The sequence below is a fragment of the Pleurodeles waltl genome, chromosome 9 (genome assembly GCF_031143425.1).
Source record: "Pleurodeles waltl isolate 20211129_DDA chromosome 9, aPleWal1.hap1.20221129, whole genome shotgun sequence".
Classification (NCBI taxonomy): domain Eukaryota; kingdom Metazoa; phylum Chordata; class Amphibia; order Caudata; family Salamandridae; genus Pleurodeles; species Pleurodeles waltl.
The window spans coordinates 1,126,383,768-1,126,400,220 of record NC_090448.1 but is presented as its reverse complement, the minus strand read 5'-3'; the positions used below and the strand labels follow the sequence as shown (position 1 = coordinate 1,126,400,220).

Here is a 16,453-nt window from a genome sequence, read left to right as displayed (position 1 = left end):
GGCTCGAAAGCCTACTACCAATTAAGCATATTAGGTGATGTGCATCTCTGTAATGAGAAGGGGTGTGGTCTAATGACATCAACACCCTATATCAGGTGTGCATAATTATTAGGCAACTTCCTTTCCTTTGGCAAAATGGGTCAAAAGAAGGACTTGACAGGCTCAGAAAAGTCAAAAATAGTGAGATATCTTGCAGAGGGATGCAGCACTCTTAAAATTGCAAAGCTTCTGAAGCGTGATCATCGAACAATCAAGCGTTTCATTCAAAATAGTCAACAGGGTCGCAAGAAGCGTGTGGAAAAACCAAGGCGCAAAATAACTGCCCATGAACTGAGAAAAGTCAAGCGTGCAGCTGCCACGATGCCACTTGCGACCAGTTTGGCCATATTTCAGAGCTGCAACATCACTGGAGTGCCCAAAAGCACAAGGTGTGCAATACTCAGAGACATGGCCAAGGTAAGAAAGGCTGAAAGACGACCACCACTGAACAAGACACACAAGCTGAAACGTCAAGACTGGGCCAAGAAATATCTCAAGACTGATTTTTCTAAGGTTTTATGGACTGATGAAATGAGAGTGAGTCTTGATGGGCCAGATGGATGGGCCCGTGGCTGGATTGGTAAAGGGCAGAGAGCTCCAGTCCGACTCAGACGCCAGCAAGGTGGAGGTGGAGTACTGGTTTGGGCTGGTATCATCAAAGATGAGCTTGTGGGGCCTTTTCGGGTTGAGGATGGAGTCAAGCTCAACTCCCAGTCCTACTGCCAGTTCCTGGAAGACACCTTCTTCAAGCAGTGGTACAGGAAGAAGTCTGCATCCTTCAAGAAAAACATGATTTCATGCAGGACAATGCTCCATCACACGCGTCCAAGTACTCCACAGCGTGGCTGGCAAGAAAGGGTATAAAAGAAGGAAATCTAATGACATGGCCTCCTTGTTCACCTGATCTGAACCCCATTGAGAACCTGTGGTCCATCATCAAATGTGAAATTTACAAGGAGGGAAAACAGTACACCTCTCTGAACAGTGTCTGGGAGGCTGTGGTTGCTGCTGCACGCAATGTTGATGGTGAACAGATCAAAACACTGACAGAATCCATGGATGGCAGGCTTTTGAGTGTCCTTGCAAAGAAAGGTGGCTATATTGGTCACTGATTTGTTTTGTTTTTGAATGTCAGAAATGTATATTTGTGAATGTTGAGATGTTATATTGGTTTCACTGGTAATGATAAATAATTGAAATGGGTATATATTTTTTTTTGTTAAGTTGCCTAATAATTATGCACAGTGATAGTCACCTGCACACACAGATATCCCCCGAACATAGCTAAAACTAAAAACAAACTAAAAACTACTTCCAAAAATATTCAGTTTTGATATTAATGAGTTTTTTGGGTTCATTGAGAACATGGTTGTTGTTAAATAAAAAAATTAATCCTCAAAAATACAACTTGCCTAATAATTCTGCACTCCCTGTATGTCTTGCATGGGACTACAGGAATCCTTAAGATGACTTTGGATTGAAGTGCAGAGTCATGAGCATTTTAAGAGTGTATGATCTCTGCTGTGTCCCAGTTTGAAACCAAGATGGCACATCTTTAAACTGATTCAAAGGCCTCCAGTCTGAGTTCTTGGTGCTCTCTACTCCCCCGCCCCAACAATGAGATGAGAACACTAAAACCAAAATTCTTGAGCTCTCTAATGCTGAAATGTTTAGGAGAACCTATCTGTTTTGCTAATTATGGTGCAAGCAGCAAGGTTATGAATGAGAGCCCCTCCCTTCTGGTGTGTAACTGGCCAACCCTCAACATCTCAAAAGCAGCAGGGAAGGCAAAGAATGTGATAGTGCATGGAATACTGATTCTGATTCTACATGCAGAACCCGCTCCTACTTGGCGCCTGGATTCACTCACACGTGACAAGTTCCATGTTTCACAAATGCATCTTACATTACATTACAGTGATCGCAATCTGCTCTTTTGCAAGGAGCATACCAGCACACACAGTAGGTTTATTCAGTGCCAGGAGCTACTGTGGCAATGTGTGCTCATTGCGACCCAAAAATATTTTTGCCTTTTTGCTAATATTAGCTACAGTGGTGAGGGCCCAGCAGCTCCCACAACAATAAAGTTTGACAAAAGCCATGTTAAAACGGACACGCATTGACAAAACCAAAAGACTTTTCACCAATGACAGAACATTTGGCTTTGCCAGTGCTTGTTTATATTCATGTTTCCTATAATCTTGTTTAAACTAGTTACACGGACTTTCCATTAGGAATATTTTTTGCATGCATCAACTCATTTGACTAAATAATGCTTCAAAGAAATTGTACCTAAGTTTCACAGTAGTTAAGCAAACCATTTTTTCCTAGTTGCATTTTTTGTGAACATTTTATTTTAGAAGCAAAAAGTCATCAATCTTGCATTAGAGCTTCTGCAAAAATTTGCACTTAATCTGAGAGCATTCAGAGAGCATTATATGTAGCAGCCTTATATTTTAAACTTACACATTTTCTTTTTTTACTGGAACCACCATCAGTAGTGCAGTCTGAGCTTACAACATGTGTTTAGGATGCTCACCCTAATAATACATTCTTTGCATTAATGAACATTAAAAAAAAAATTGAACAGCATTAACATATGGACATATTATTTCAACTGCAGACAATTCCTTTCCATGCTCTTTGATGTAGTATTGTAAATTGGCAGCCAAAGGGTTTGTGCGGCAGGGAGTTGAGCCTGCTTGCCCCACAGACAATATGTCCTGGGCGTGGGGCTATAGGAATTCCACACCCCTGATTATTAAATAAGTTGTCCTTACACAACCATTTAGAAATCAAACTTAGAGCACTTTATTCTTATAATCTCACAACCTTGTTTTGTATTCTTATTGAGTGTTATGTCTTATGATTTTGTAATATTTTTACTTCTGGGTTTTTGTAATCTTTGTGTAGATGTTCTGTATTTGTATGTCCTGTTCTCTATTGCCAAGTCTAAAATGTGCTTCACATACCCCTCTATGCACTGTAGTGTAGGAGCTGAGCCTTCTATTGAGAGGATGGTGCAATCTCAGTTTTACTCATCGGTGCGTTCAACCTTTTTAAAGTCTTGAAGCAAAAGACAAATCTCTTCTCTGGCTTGCTGCACTGACTTTATTCCATCTGAATTTGCGCAGGTCTCTCAAGCTCTCATGCCTGTGTTGAGATGACTGCTCTCTGTGTGCAGCCCTTAATATTTACATTACAGAAACTATAACTTCTGGAAAGCTGCCCAAGTCCCTTGTGGCTTAATGTGCACACCATAAATAACATTTTTGCAAAAACAGGAAATGCAGGCTTCCACACCTGCTGAAACCACCCACTCTACTAATTTTTTAGCAACGAAGAGTGGGCTTTAGGTGTATCCTGTAAGAAATACAAAAAGATTTACACTAAAGCCTCCCCCCAACATAAGTGATTTTCGAGGGGAGTCCATCCCTGCCTAGCTTATTAGTAAGGTGCTAGTAAGTTTATCATGGCAAAGATGAGTCACTGACGGTTCACTGATGTGAGGATTTTGGCATATTATATATAGTATTGTTCTGTGACCATACCGTGTTATACACTTGCAAAACAGTTGTATAACGGACCACGCATGCTATTACCACACATGCCTTTACAACGTGGTAATTACAACGCATGGGTTGTTACCACGCATGCAACTACAACAAAAGTTTTTAACCACGCAAATGCCTTTACCATGCATAGCTTTCCCACAAAAATGTTGTTGTAAAGGCATGGTTGGAAAAGACATATACATGGAAATATATATATATTGCCACCCACAAACCCCAAAAGTTCCCTTACCACCTAAAAACCCATACCCAACCTGAACATGTCCTTACTACCCAAAACCCATATCCACTCTAAACCCTAAAAATACAGTTACCACCCTAAATTCCACACCCACCCTAAAACCAAAAAATGCCCTTACCACCCCCAAATCTATACCCACCCTAAATCCTGAAAAATCCCTTACTATCGTAAAAGCCATAACCACCCCAAAACATAAAAAAACCTTACGCCACAAAGCCCATGCCCTCCCTGAAACCTGAAAAATGCCCTTACCACCCCAAAAAGAATACCCACCCTAACACCTAAAAATACCCTTACCACCCCAAAACTCATACCCACCCTAAAACCTAAAAATGCCTCTACCACCCAAAACTCATACCCACCCTAAAACCTAAAAATGCCCTTACCACCCCTAAACTCATAGCCACCTAAAACCTAAAAATGCCCTTAAACCCCCAAACCCATACCCACCCTAAAACCTAAAAATGCCCTTACACCCCAAAACCCATACTTGCAGTAAACCCTAAAAATACCCTTACCACTCTAAATCCCATACCCACCCTAAAACCTAAAAATGCCCTTACCGCCTCACCCATATCCACCTTAAATCTAAAAATGCCCTTAGCACCCCAAAACCCATACACACCCTACAAACTTAAAATGCTCTTACCACCCCAGTACCCATCACTACCCAAAAATACCATTACCACCTCAAAACCCATACCCACCCTAAAACCTAAAAATGCCCTTACCACTCAAACTTATACCCACCCTTAAACCTAAAAATTCCCTTCCCACCCAAAAGCCTAAAAATGCCCTTACTAACCCAAAATCCATGCCCACCCTAAAACCTAAAAATGCCTTTACTACCCCAAATCCCATACCCACTGTAAAACCTAAAAACCCCTCACAACCCCAAAACCAATACCAACCCTAAAATCTTAAAATACCCTTACCACCCCAAAACCCAAAGCCCACCCTAAAACCTAAAAATGCCCTTACTACCCTCCCACCCATTACCACCCTAAAACCTAAAAATGCCCTTACCACCCAAAAATCCATACCCACCCTAAAACCTAAAAATTTCCTTACTAACCCAAAACCCATAACCACCCTAAAACATAAAAAAACCCTTACTACCCTAAAACCCATACTCACTCTAAAAATACTCCTACCACTCTAAATCCCATACCCACCCTAAAACCTAATAAATGCCCTTACCGCCCCACCCATATCCACTCTAAAACCTAAAAGTGCCCTTATCACCCCAAACACCCACCCTAAAACCTAAAAATGCCCTTACCGCCCCAAAACCCATACACACCCTACAACCTAAAAATGCTTTAACCACCCCAATAACCATACTCACCCTAAAAATGCCCTCGCCACCCTAAAAGCTACAAATGCCCTTACCACCCCAAAACCTATACCCACCCTAAACCCTAAAAATACCCTTACCACTCTAAATTCCATACCCATACTAAAACCTAAAAATCCCCTTAACGCCCCACCCATATCCACCCTAGAACCCAAAAATGCCCTTAATACCCCAGAAACCCACACATTCTAAAACCTAAAAATGCCCTTACAGCCCTAAAACCCATACACGCCCTACAACCTAAAAATGCTCTTACCACCCCAAAACCCATACCCACTTGAAAAATGCCTTTACCACCCCTTTGAACCGTCAAGCGGAAGCTGAGACAACGGGGGTGGAGGGATGATGGTGGTCCCAAATGCGTTTTCCCCATGTTAATTTCCATAAGGATTTTGAACATGACTACAGGTTGAACTGCTGGACGGATTGCCACCAAATTTGGCAGAAACTAGCTCTAGGTCCAGAAAGCACCATTTTTGTGAATGAGTGTAAATCTATTCAGTAGTTTTGTAGTTACTAAATGAAAACCAAATTTGGTTATAAAGGGAAGCGGATCCTCCGAGGATTCGGAGGAAAAGCAAGGCCCTGACTGGCTGGCCGCAACCTGACAGAAAAGTTGCAGCCGACATTTTGTTTCTTGAAATGCTTGGGGAGTGGGGAAAAACAGTATACATACATGTAAGAGGTCAGGACCCCATAGGACACATTCTCATGGGCAAAAAAATTGCCCTTATTTTTTCCGACCAATCTGCGGGATCAAGAATCCTCCTCGGATCCTGGGGAAAAGTAAGGCCCTGATTGGCTGGCCGCAACCTGGCAGAATTATTAACGTATGCATTAAAAAAAACATAGAAATTCACTGAAAAAAACAAAGCTTACAGGGATGTTATAGTTAGGTTTACTTTTTACCAATACAAAACCATAGAAATTCAGCAGTTATAGTTACACTTATCTGAAGAAACTATAACTCGTGCCGGAAAGTAACTTTGGGCAATGAGTTATAGTTTCTTATCATAAGTATAACTGTAACTGCTGAATTTATGCGGTTTTGTATGGTTAAAACGTCAACCTAGATATAATGTTTTTGTAACCTTCGTTTTTTTCCCCAGTGTATGTATGTATGTGTGTATGTATATATATATATATATATATATATATATATATATATATATATATATATATATATATATATATATATATAATATCATCTGTCCAGTAGATACTTGAAAACATTTTCAAAACTAGTTCGCTAGTTAGTGTAACTGCTGTCTGGAAAGTTTTGTGGTTATCCGTCAAGAGGGACTAAGGAAAAGAAGGGGTCCCAAAACACTTTTTTCCCATGCATTGTCTATGGGGATTTTGCAGTTTTTAGATACAGCTGCAGCCTGAGCCGCTGAACGGATTTACACCAAATTTGTAATTTGGTGTAAGTCTGTTCAGTAGACTCTGAGTAGTTCAAGGAAATAAAATATAGATTTATAGGGATGCAGGTGGATTCGTAGATCCAGGGTAAAAGGCATGGCCCTGAATGGCCGGCCTCAACCTAAAGGAAAGCTGTGGCTGTCGTTTTCCTTCTTGCTTGGCCTGGGGCAGGAAAAAACTAAGCGGGAAAACAGATAAGGCGTCAGGATACAGGGATCCTGACCTCATAGGACACATGGAGGGGTCCCTGAGGATCCCTCATGGGCGTGATATTGGCCAAATTTATTTTTTGGCCGATCCGCAAATCCACTACAGCGCTCAGCGCAACCTCCAGTGTGACTTTGCGATGTACGGTGGTGGTTGTATTAAAGTATGCTACTTTAAGTTAAAAAATAAATAAAACAACATAAAATTCACTGAAAAATCCAAAGGTTACAGGGATGTTCTAGTTAGGTTCACATTTTAGCCACACAAAACCCTAGAACTTAAGATGTTATAGTAATGCTTATAGTTATACTTATCTGAAGAAACTATAACTTGTGTTGTTGAGGAACTTTAGGCCATTAGTTATAGTTTCTTAACATAAGAAAGACATTTCTATAACCTTAGTTTTTTCAGTGAATTTTTATATATATATATATATATATTGTTTATTTATTTAAGGGAAGCGAGTAGAATGATTTTCCATGCTTCAGTGACAATCTGGGAGCTATTTTTACTTTGCCCCACACCTGGTAGCACAATCGTTGCTGCATCGCTGGGAGGACACTCCCCACTTACATGCCTTGGGTACCCTTGGTACCACATACTAGGAACTTACAAGAAAGCCAGCTTATGTAAATTGGTGGTAGCCAAATCAACATACACTTTGTATTGGGTTAGAACACTGGTTTTGAGGTTTGGTCAGCAGGCCTCAGTGCAATCTGTATTGAAAACCAGCAGCATCAGTAATAATTATTTGGGGTAATCATGCAAAAAGAGGCATTTCCTTACATCTTTTAGGTAGCCGTTCCCATACATAACTTTGTGTTGAGTGATTCTCTTTGAATCATTTTTTTATTTTAATTTGCCCAAAGAATGCACAGGAATCTGAGTTTCCTTATTTATTAACCTTGTTTTTCATAGCGCACATGTACCCCATTGATGTCAGAATGCTGCACATAGCAGAAGTGCCATAAGTCATATAGCTTAAAACAAAATTCCACCTGTATAGGGTATAAAAAAGTCCATAGATGAATTTAGAGATAATAGACACAATATCTATACACAATATATACATAAAATAACCAAGGGAAATAGCATAAAATATTCAGGACCCTGTGGGTGGGGGTAAGGAGGCTGACCATATACTAAGAAAGTGGAATGTGAAATAGTGAACCCAACCAAGGTAGGTGTGGTAGTTCGCTAGGGGCTGGGGGTAGATGAAAACACCAGAGGTAAGTATGTTAAGTGTCCCCAGCGACCAGGTGCAAGGGAGTTACCCACCAAGTCATCCCATAGGCAAATACAGGGAGTAGTGGAATTGATGTAGTTGTATTATTCCAACATGTTTGATACCAAACATGCTCAGGTTCGGAGAAGCCATTATGTGGTTGGACTACTTCTGTTGATCAGTGTCCACTACATACCTTAAGATGGCTTCTCTGCACTTACAGACTCCAGGAATTGGATCCTGGGGTTCTTTAGAGGCACCCTGCTCATGCAGGGATACCCTCACACTTAGGGACATGCACCTTGGGCTGAAGGGCTTACCAGAGGGGTGACTTACAGTATCTAAGTACAGTGACCAGGTTAGAAGGCTAGCCTTATATCTGTGGTGAAAGGGTGCTTTCGCCATTTCATGCAGACTGGAATGGCAGGCCTGCAGACATAGGGCCTCATTCTGATCCTGGCGGTCTATGACCGCCAGGGTGGAGGCCGGGGGTAGCACCGCCAACAGGCTGGCGGTGCTACATGGGCAATTCTGACCGCGGCGGTAAAGCCGTGGTCAGAAAAGGGCAACCGGCGGTTACCCGCCGGTTTACCCCTGCCCAAAGGAATCCTTGCAGCGCCGCCATGGGGATTCCGACCCCCTTCCCGCCAGCCTGGTTCTGGCGGTTTTCACCGCCAGAACCTGGCTGGCTGGAACGGGTGTCGTGGGGCCACTGACATGGGCACTGCAGGGGCCCCCTAACAGGGCCCCACATAGATTTTCAGTGTCTGCGTGGCAGACACTGAAAATCGCGACGGGTGCAACTGCACCCGTCGCACCCCTTCCACTCCGCTGGCTCCATTCGGAGCCGGCATCCTCATGGAAGGGGGTTTCCCGCTGGGCGGGCGGCCTTCTGGCGGTCGCCTGCCCGCCCAGCGGGAAACTCAGAATACCCGCGGCGGTCTTTTGACCGCGCAGCGGTATTCTGCCGGTTCCAGCCAGGCCGGCAGTTTCCGCCGCCGGCCGGGGTCAGAAGGACCCCCATAGTGTGCATGGGCTCCCATGGGTGGTACAATACATGCTGCAGCCCATGGGAGACCCCTGGTGTACCAGTGCCCTGGGTATCTAAGTACTGCAAACTCTGGACTTACATAACTGCACCAGTATGCCAGTTATGGGTGTAAAACATTTACCAGCAGTCAGATTTAGAGGAGAGAGCACAGACACTGGGATCCTAGTTAGCAGGATCCCAGTGAACTAAAGTCTAAACACACTAAAATCACGCAAAACGTGAGGGTAACTATGCTAGAAAGATGACACTTTCCTACAGTGGACTTTCTGCCTTCTTGCCAATACATTATCCATTTGACAGGACTTCCATTCCATTTGGCTAGAGGCTTAGTTTTTAAACCTATTTGTTTCATTTAGGAGGCCTGGTTTGCAAAGTAATTTTACAATATTTAAGTAAAACGGACCACAATGTTGCCCCTATAATGGAAGTGTATTTTTTGACCATAGGTGTACTCCCAGTGCTGGTTCTTTCTCTTGTTACTAAGTGCACAAGTATGTTTTATTTTTGAAGTTACCTCCTGACTGCAGTTACCCATAGACAATAATGATTGCGACTAGATCCTGGTGGTAATTTCATATCTTTGTTGGTAATACACAAGTCCAGAAACTCTGAGATTGTCCTTTGAAACACTAGTTTTGGTGGAGCTATAATGTATGGGATGTCACACTTGTTCCAGAGTATTTTTCTGGAACTCAGGTTTGTTCCATGAAGTTGGTTGATTGCTTTCCTTTACACTTATGTCTTCTAAGGCTATTAGTGTTTCCTTAGTTTACATGACCTTCTTTAAATCTTACCTGTCATCTTGTTTCAGGAGTTATATGAAGTATTTCTACACAGCCACTGTGAATCTGTTGAAGCCAAAAAGGATGCCATTTCTCTGAGGCTCAGCTTCCAGACAACCAACGATCTCCAAAAGATTTTGTCCCGAAAGCCCAGACTTGCCCAGGTCTTGATAGAGTTCCTGTTGTCAGATGACACCAGCTGCTCTGCAGTGGAGTACAATAACACCCTGCAACAAATTTATGTGGATTTCCTCTTGGCGTCTCTGAAGTCACTGCAGAAAGCAGAGGGCCATCAGCAGCCAACCACTGAGACTGCTCATCAGATATACTGCACTTTGAGCTTGATGCCCTTCGATGTGGAACACCAGGCAGGTGAACTGCGATACCTTTTCAAGCAGTTAGTTGACGCCTGCATTGATCCAAGATGCTTGTTAATGGAGGAGCAGCTTCTTGGCTGCCTTTTAAGAAAGCAAAGCCGTACCCTTATTAACTTATATGAAAATGTTGCCACTGAGAGAATTAGAGAGATGCTTGTAGGACCCAAGACACAAGAAAAAGGTATGGGTATTTATTTTATTTTTAGTCTGTAATTGTGTAAAGGAGGTACACAACCTAGATTTATTTTTTCTTGAAATGTTTAATCTCACTCGTCTGTAATATTTTCTTGCCTGATAAATAGCTTAAATCTTTTTACCTTTGCTATAACTATGCAGACCTTTATGACATCCTTTTATTCCGTCTAGTGGTTCTGTGATTTTCTGGTTTCATCTGAATGGTATTGCCCTAGTGTTTGAAACCTTTACCAGGACCCTACCATTTTGTTTAGCAAGTTAAATAACGTTGCTCATGTGCTGATGAGTACGTCTTGAAGGCTTTCCGCCTATGAAAGGAGTTAACTCAGAACTTCTTTCTGTTTCGCTTTAAATCAAGTATCCGACTGTGACCAGGGTACAGTGGCCTCTGTTATAGTATGAAGGCCTGATTTCCTTTAAAATGTCTCATATCTGGGCCTTAAGCCTTTGTTTATTTGCTCCCTGTGCCATTCCACTTTAGACCTAGCTATATGCAAATCCGTCTTCACCCTGCAATGGATTTAGGCCCAGATCTGTGACGGGGGTTGGATGTTAGACATTGTTCAGCATTCTGTCCATCATCTGTTCTTTTTTGCATTTGTCACCCTAAGTGGGAAGGGTATGCCCAGACAATGGGCCCTGTGCTCCCTCTGCCAACGGATTCAAGCTATGCTGGCTGATGATGGGTGGATGCTGTCCCAGGATGCTTGTTTCTGGTCTAGAGAGCACCTGGCCTGGCAGTTCGGGCTGGACTATTCCCATGGGAAACAGGGTCATGACTGATTTGCATGTGGCTGGTTCCAAAGTGGAATGGTGTGGAGAACAAAACAAAATGCATTTAGGTCTAGATCTGTGTAAGGAAATGCCTCCTTGGCATGGTTGCCCCCTGACTTTTTGCCTTTGCTGATGCTATGTTTACAATTGAAAGTGTGCTGAGGCCTGCTAACCAGGCCCCAGCACCAGAGTTCTTTCCCTAACCTGTACTTTTGTATCCACAATTGGCAGACCCTGGCATCCAGATAAGTCCCTTGTAACTGGTACTTCTAGTACCAAGGGCCCTGATGCCAAGGAAGGTCTCTAAGGGCTGCAGCATGTCTTATGCCACCCTGGAGACCTCTCACTCAGCACAGACACACTGCTTGCCAGCTTGTGTGTGCTAGTGAGAACAAAACGAGTAAGTCGACATGGCACTCCCCTCAGGGTGCCATGCCAGCCTCTCACTGCCTATGCAGTATAGGTAAGACACCCCTCTAGCAGGCCTTACAGCCCTAAGGCAGGGTGCACTATACCATAGGTGAGGGTACCAGTGCATGAGCATGGTACCCCTACAGTGTCTAAACAAAACCTTAGACATTGTAAGTGCAGGGTAGCCATAAGAGTATATGGTCTGGGAGTCTGTCAAACACGAACTCCCCAGCACCATAATGGCTACACTGAAAGCTGGGAAGTTTGGTATCAAACTTCTCAGCACAATAAATGCACACTGATGCCAGTGTACATTTTATTGTAAAATACACCACAGAGGGCACCTTAGAGGTGCCCCCTGAAACTTAACCGACTATCTGTGTAGGCTGACTAGTTTTAGCAGCCTGCCACAAACCGAGACATGTTGCTGGCCCCATGGGGAGAGTGCCTTTGTCACTCTGAGGCCAGTAACAAAGCCTGCACTGGGTGGAGATGCTAACACCTCTCCCAGGCAGGAATTGTCACACCTGGCGGTGAGCCTCAAAGGCTCACCTCCTTTGTGCCAACCCAGCAGGACACTCCAGCTAGTGGAGTTGCCCGCCCCCTCCGGCCAGGCCCCACTTTTGGCGGCAAGGCCGGAGAAGATAATGAGAAAAACAAGGAGGAGTCACTGGCCAGTCAGGACAGCCCCTAAGGTGTCCTGAGCTGAGGTGACTCTGACTTTTAGAAATCCTCCATCTTGCAGATGGAGGATTCCCCCAATAGGGTTAGGATTGTGACCCCCTCCCCTTGGGAGGAGGCACAAAGAGGGTGTACCCACCCTCAGGGCTAGTAGCCATTGGCTACTAACCCCCCAGACCTAAACACGCCCTTAAACTTAGTATTTAATGGCTACCCTGAACCCTAGAAAGTTAGATTCCTGCAACTACAAGAAGAAGGACTGCCCAGCTGAAAACCCCTGCAGCGGAAGACCAGAAGACGACAACTGCCTTGGCTCCAGAAACTCACCGGCCTGTCTCCTGCCTTCCAAAGATCCTGCTCCAGCGACGCCTTCCAAAGGGACCAGCGACCTCGACATCCTCTGAGGACTGCCCCTGCTTCGAAAAGACAAGAAACTCCCGAGGACAGCGGACCTGCTCCAAGAAAAGCTGCAACTTTGTTTCCAGCAACTTTAAAGAACCCTGCAAGCTCCCCGCAAGAAGCGTGAGACTTGCAACACTGCACCCGGCGACCCCGACTCGGCTGGTGGCGATCCAACACCTCAGGAGGGACCCCAGGACTACTCTGATACTGTGAGTACCAAAACCTGTCCCCCCTGAGCCCCCACAGCGCCGCCTGCAGAGGGAATCCCGAGGCTTCCCCTGACCGCGACTCTTTGAACCTAAAGTCCCGACACCTGGGAGAGACCCTGCACCCGCAGCCCCCAGGACCTGAAGGACCGGACTTTCACTGGAGGAGTGACCCCCAGGAGTCCCTCTCCCTCGCCCAAGTGGAGGTTTCCCCGAGGAATCCCCCCCTTGCCTGCCTGCAGCGCTGAAGAGATCCCGAGATCTCTCATAGACTAACATTGAAAACCCGACGCTTGTTTCTACTCTGCACCCGGCCGCCCCCGCGCTGCTGAGGGTGAAATTTCTGTGTGGACTTGTGTCCCCCCCGGTGCCCTACAAAACCCCCCTGGTCTGCCCTCCGAAGACGCGGGTACTTACCTGCAAGCAGACCGGAACCGGGGCACCCCCTTCTCTCCATTCTAGCCTATGTGTTTTGGGCACCACTTTGAACTCTGCACCTGACCGGCCCTGAGCTGCTGGTGTGGTGACTTTGGGGTTGCTCTGAACCCCCAACGGTGGGCTACCTTGGACCAAGAACTGAACCCTGTAAGTGTCCTACTTACCTGGTAAAACTAACAAAAACTTACCTCCCCCAGGAACTGTGAAAATTGCACTAAGTGTCCACTTTTAAAACAGCCATTTGTCAATAACTTGAAAAGTATACATGCAATTTTGATGATTTGAAGTTCCTAAAGTACTTACCTGCAATACCTTTCGAATGAGATATTACATGTAGAATTTGAACCTGTGGTTCTTAAAATAAACTAAGAAAAGATATTTTTCTATATAAAAACCTATTGGCTGGATTTGTCTCTGAGTGTGTGTACCTCATTTATTGTCTTGTGTATGTACAACAAATGCTTAACACTACTCCTTGGATAAGCCTACTGCTCGACCACACTACCACAAAATAGAGCATTAGTATTATCTCTTTTTACCACTATTTTACCTCTAAGGGGAACCCTTGGACTCTGTGCATGCTATTCCTTACTTTGAAATAGCACATACAGAGCCAACTTCCTACATTGGTGGATCAGCGGTGGGGTACAAGACTTTGCATTTGCTGGACTACTCAGCCAATACCTGATCACACGACAAATTCCAAAATTGTCATTAGAAATTGATTTTTGCAATTTGAAAAGTTTTCTAAATTCTTAAAAGACCTGCTAGGGCCTTGTGTTAGATCCTGTTTAGCATTTCTTTTAGAGTTTAAAAGTTTGTAAAAGTTTGAATTAGATTCTAGAACCAGTTGTAGATTCTTAAAAAGTATTCCAACTTTTAGAAGCAAAATGTCTAGCACAGATGTGACTGTGGTGGAACTCGACACCACACCTTACCTCCATCTTAAGATGAGGGAGCTAAGGTCACTCTGTAAAATAAAGAAAATAACAATGGGCCCCAAACCTACCAAAATACAGCTCCAGAAGCTTTTGGCAGAGTTTGAAAAGGCCAACCCCTCTGAGGGTGGCAACTCAGAGGAAGAGGATAGTGACTTGGAGGACAATTCCCCCCTACCAGTCCTATCTAGGGAGAACAGGGTCCCTCAAACCCTGACTCCTAAAATAATAGTCAGAGATGCTGGTTCCCTCACAGGAGAGACCAACACCTCTGAAATCACTGAGGATAGCCCCAGTGAAGAGGACATCCAGTTAGCCAGGATGGCCAAAAGATTGGCTTTGGAAAGACAGATCCTAGCCATAGAGAGGGAAAGACAAGAGATGGGCCTAGGACCCATCAATGGTGGCAGCAACATAAATAGGGTCAGAGATTCTCCTGACATGTTGAAAATCCCTAAAGGGATTGTAACTAAATATGAAGATGGTGATGACATCACCAAATGGTTCACAGCTTTTGAGAGGGCTTGTGTAACCAGAAAAGTGAACAGATCTCACTGGGGTGCTCTCCTTTGGGAAATGTTCACAGGAAAGTGTAGGGATAGACTCCTCACACTCTCTGGACAAGATGCAGAATCTTATGACCTCATGAAGGGTACCCTGATTGAGGGCTTTGGATTCTCCACTGAGGAGTACAGGATTAGGTTCAGGGGGGCTCAAAAATCCTCGAGCCAGACCTGGGTTGACTTTGTAGACTACTCAGTAAAAACACTAGATGGTTGGATTCAAGGCAGTGGTGTAAGTAATTATGATGGGCTGTACAATTTATTTGTGAAAGAACACCTGTTAAGTAATTGTTTCAATGATAAACTGCATCAGCATCTGGTAGACCTAGGACCAATTTCTCCCCAAGAATTGGGAAAGAAGGCGGACCATTGGGTCAAGACAAGGGTGTCCAAGACTTCAACAGGGGGTGACCAAAAGAAAGGGGTCACAAAGACTCCCCAGGGGAAGGGTGATGAGACAACCAAAACTAAAAATAGTCAAGAGTCTTCTACAGGCCCCCAAAAACCTGCACAGGAGGGTGGGCCCAGAGCCTCTTCACAAAACAATGGGTACAAGGGTAAAAACTTTGATCCCAAAAAGGCCTGGTGTCATAGCTGTAAACAGCATGGACACCAAACTGGAGACAAGGCCTGTCCCAAGAAAGGTTCCACTCCAAACTCCCATCCAGGTAACACTGGTATGGCTAGTCTCCAAGTGGGATCAACAGTGTGCCCAGAGCAAATCAGGGTCCACACTGAAGCTACTCTAGTTTCTGAGGGTGGGGTGGATTTAGCCACACTAGCTGTCTGGCCGCCTAACATGCAAAAATACAGACAGCAACTCTTAATTAATGGGACTAGAATAGAGGGCCTGAGGGATACAGGTGCCAGTGTCACCATGGTGACAGAGAAACTGGTTTCCCCTGGCCAATACCTGACTGGAAAAACTTACACAGTCACCAACGCTGACAATCAGAGAAAAGTACATCCCATGGCAATGGTTACTTTAGAATGGGGAGGGGTCAATGGCCTGAAACAGGTGGTGGTCTCCTCAAATATCCCAGTGGACTGTCTGCTTGGAAATGACCTGGAGTCCTCAGCATGGGCTGAGGTAGAACTAAAAACCCATGCAGCAATGCTGGGTATCCCTGAACTGGTGTGTGTGAAAACAAGAGCACAATGCAAGGCACAGGGTGAAAAAGTAGAGCTGGAGTCTGGAAAAATGGCCCAGCCTACCAAGAGAACAGGAAAGTCAGTTGGGAAACCAACTGCAACACAGCAAAAGAAAGGGAACCTCTCTTCTCAGGAAGAAGTTCTGCCCTCTGAGGGAACTGAGCCTTTGGAGCTTGAACCTTATCAGGTTGAGCTCTTGGGCCCAGGGGGACCCTCAAGGGAGGAGCTGTGTAAGGGACAAGAAACCTGTCCCTCTCTTGAAGGCCTTAGGCAGCAAGCTGCTGAAGAGTCCAAAGGCAAGAAAAATGGAACGCATAGGGTCTATTGGGAAGATGGACTCCTGTACACTGAGGCCAGAGACCCCAAACCTGGTGCCACTAGGAGAGTGGTAGTGCCTCAGCTGTTCAGGAAGTTCATCCT

At 44.6% G+C, this 16,453-nt stretch overlaps 1 protein-coding gene across 4 annotated transcripts in view; it reads left to right on the top strand.

Moving 5' to 3' along the window:
- Positions 1-16,453, top strand: part of ZFYVE26 (zinc finger FYVE-type containing 26) — a 449,330-nt gene that overhangs the window by 13,035 nt on the left and 419,842 nt on the right. For all 4 annotated transcript variants that reach the window (XM_069208874.1, XM_069208871.1, XM_069208872.1 and 1 more), the window contains exon 4: positions 9,926-10,454. In XM_069208874.1, the coding sequence (XP_069064975.1) occupies positions 9,926-10,454 (529 nt within the window). The remainder of the gene's footprint in view (positions 1-9,925; positions 10,455-16,453) is intronic.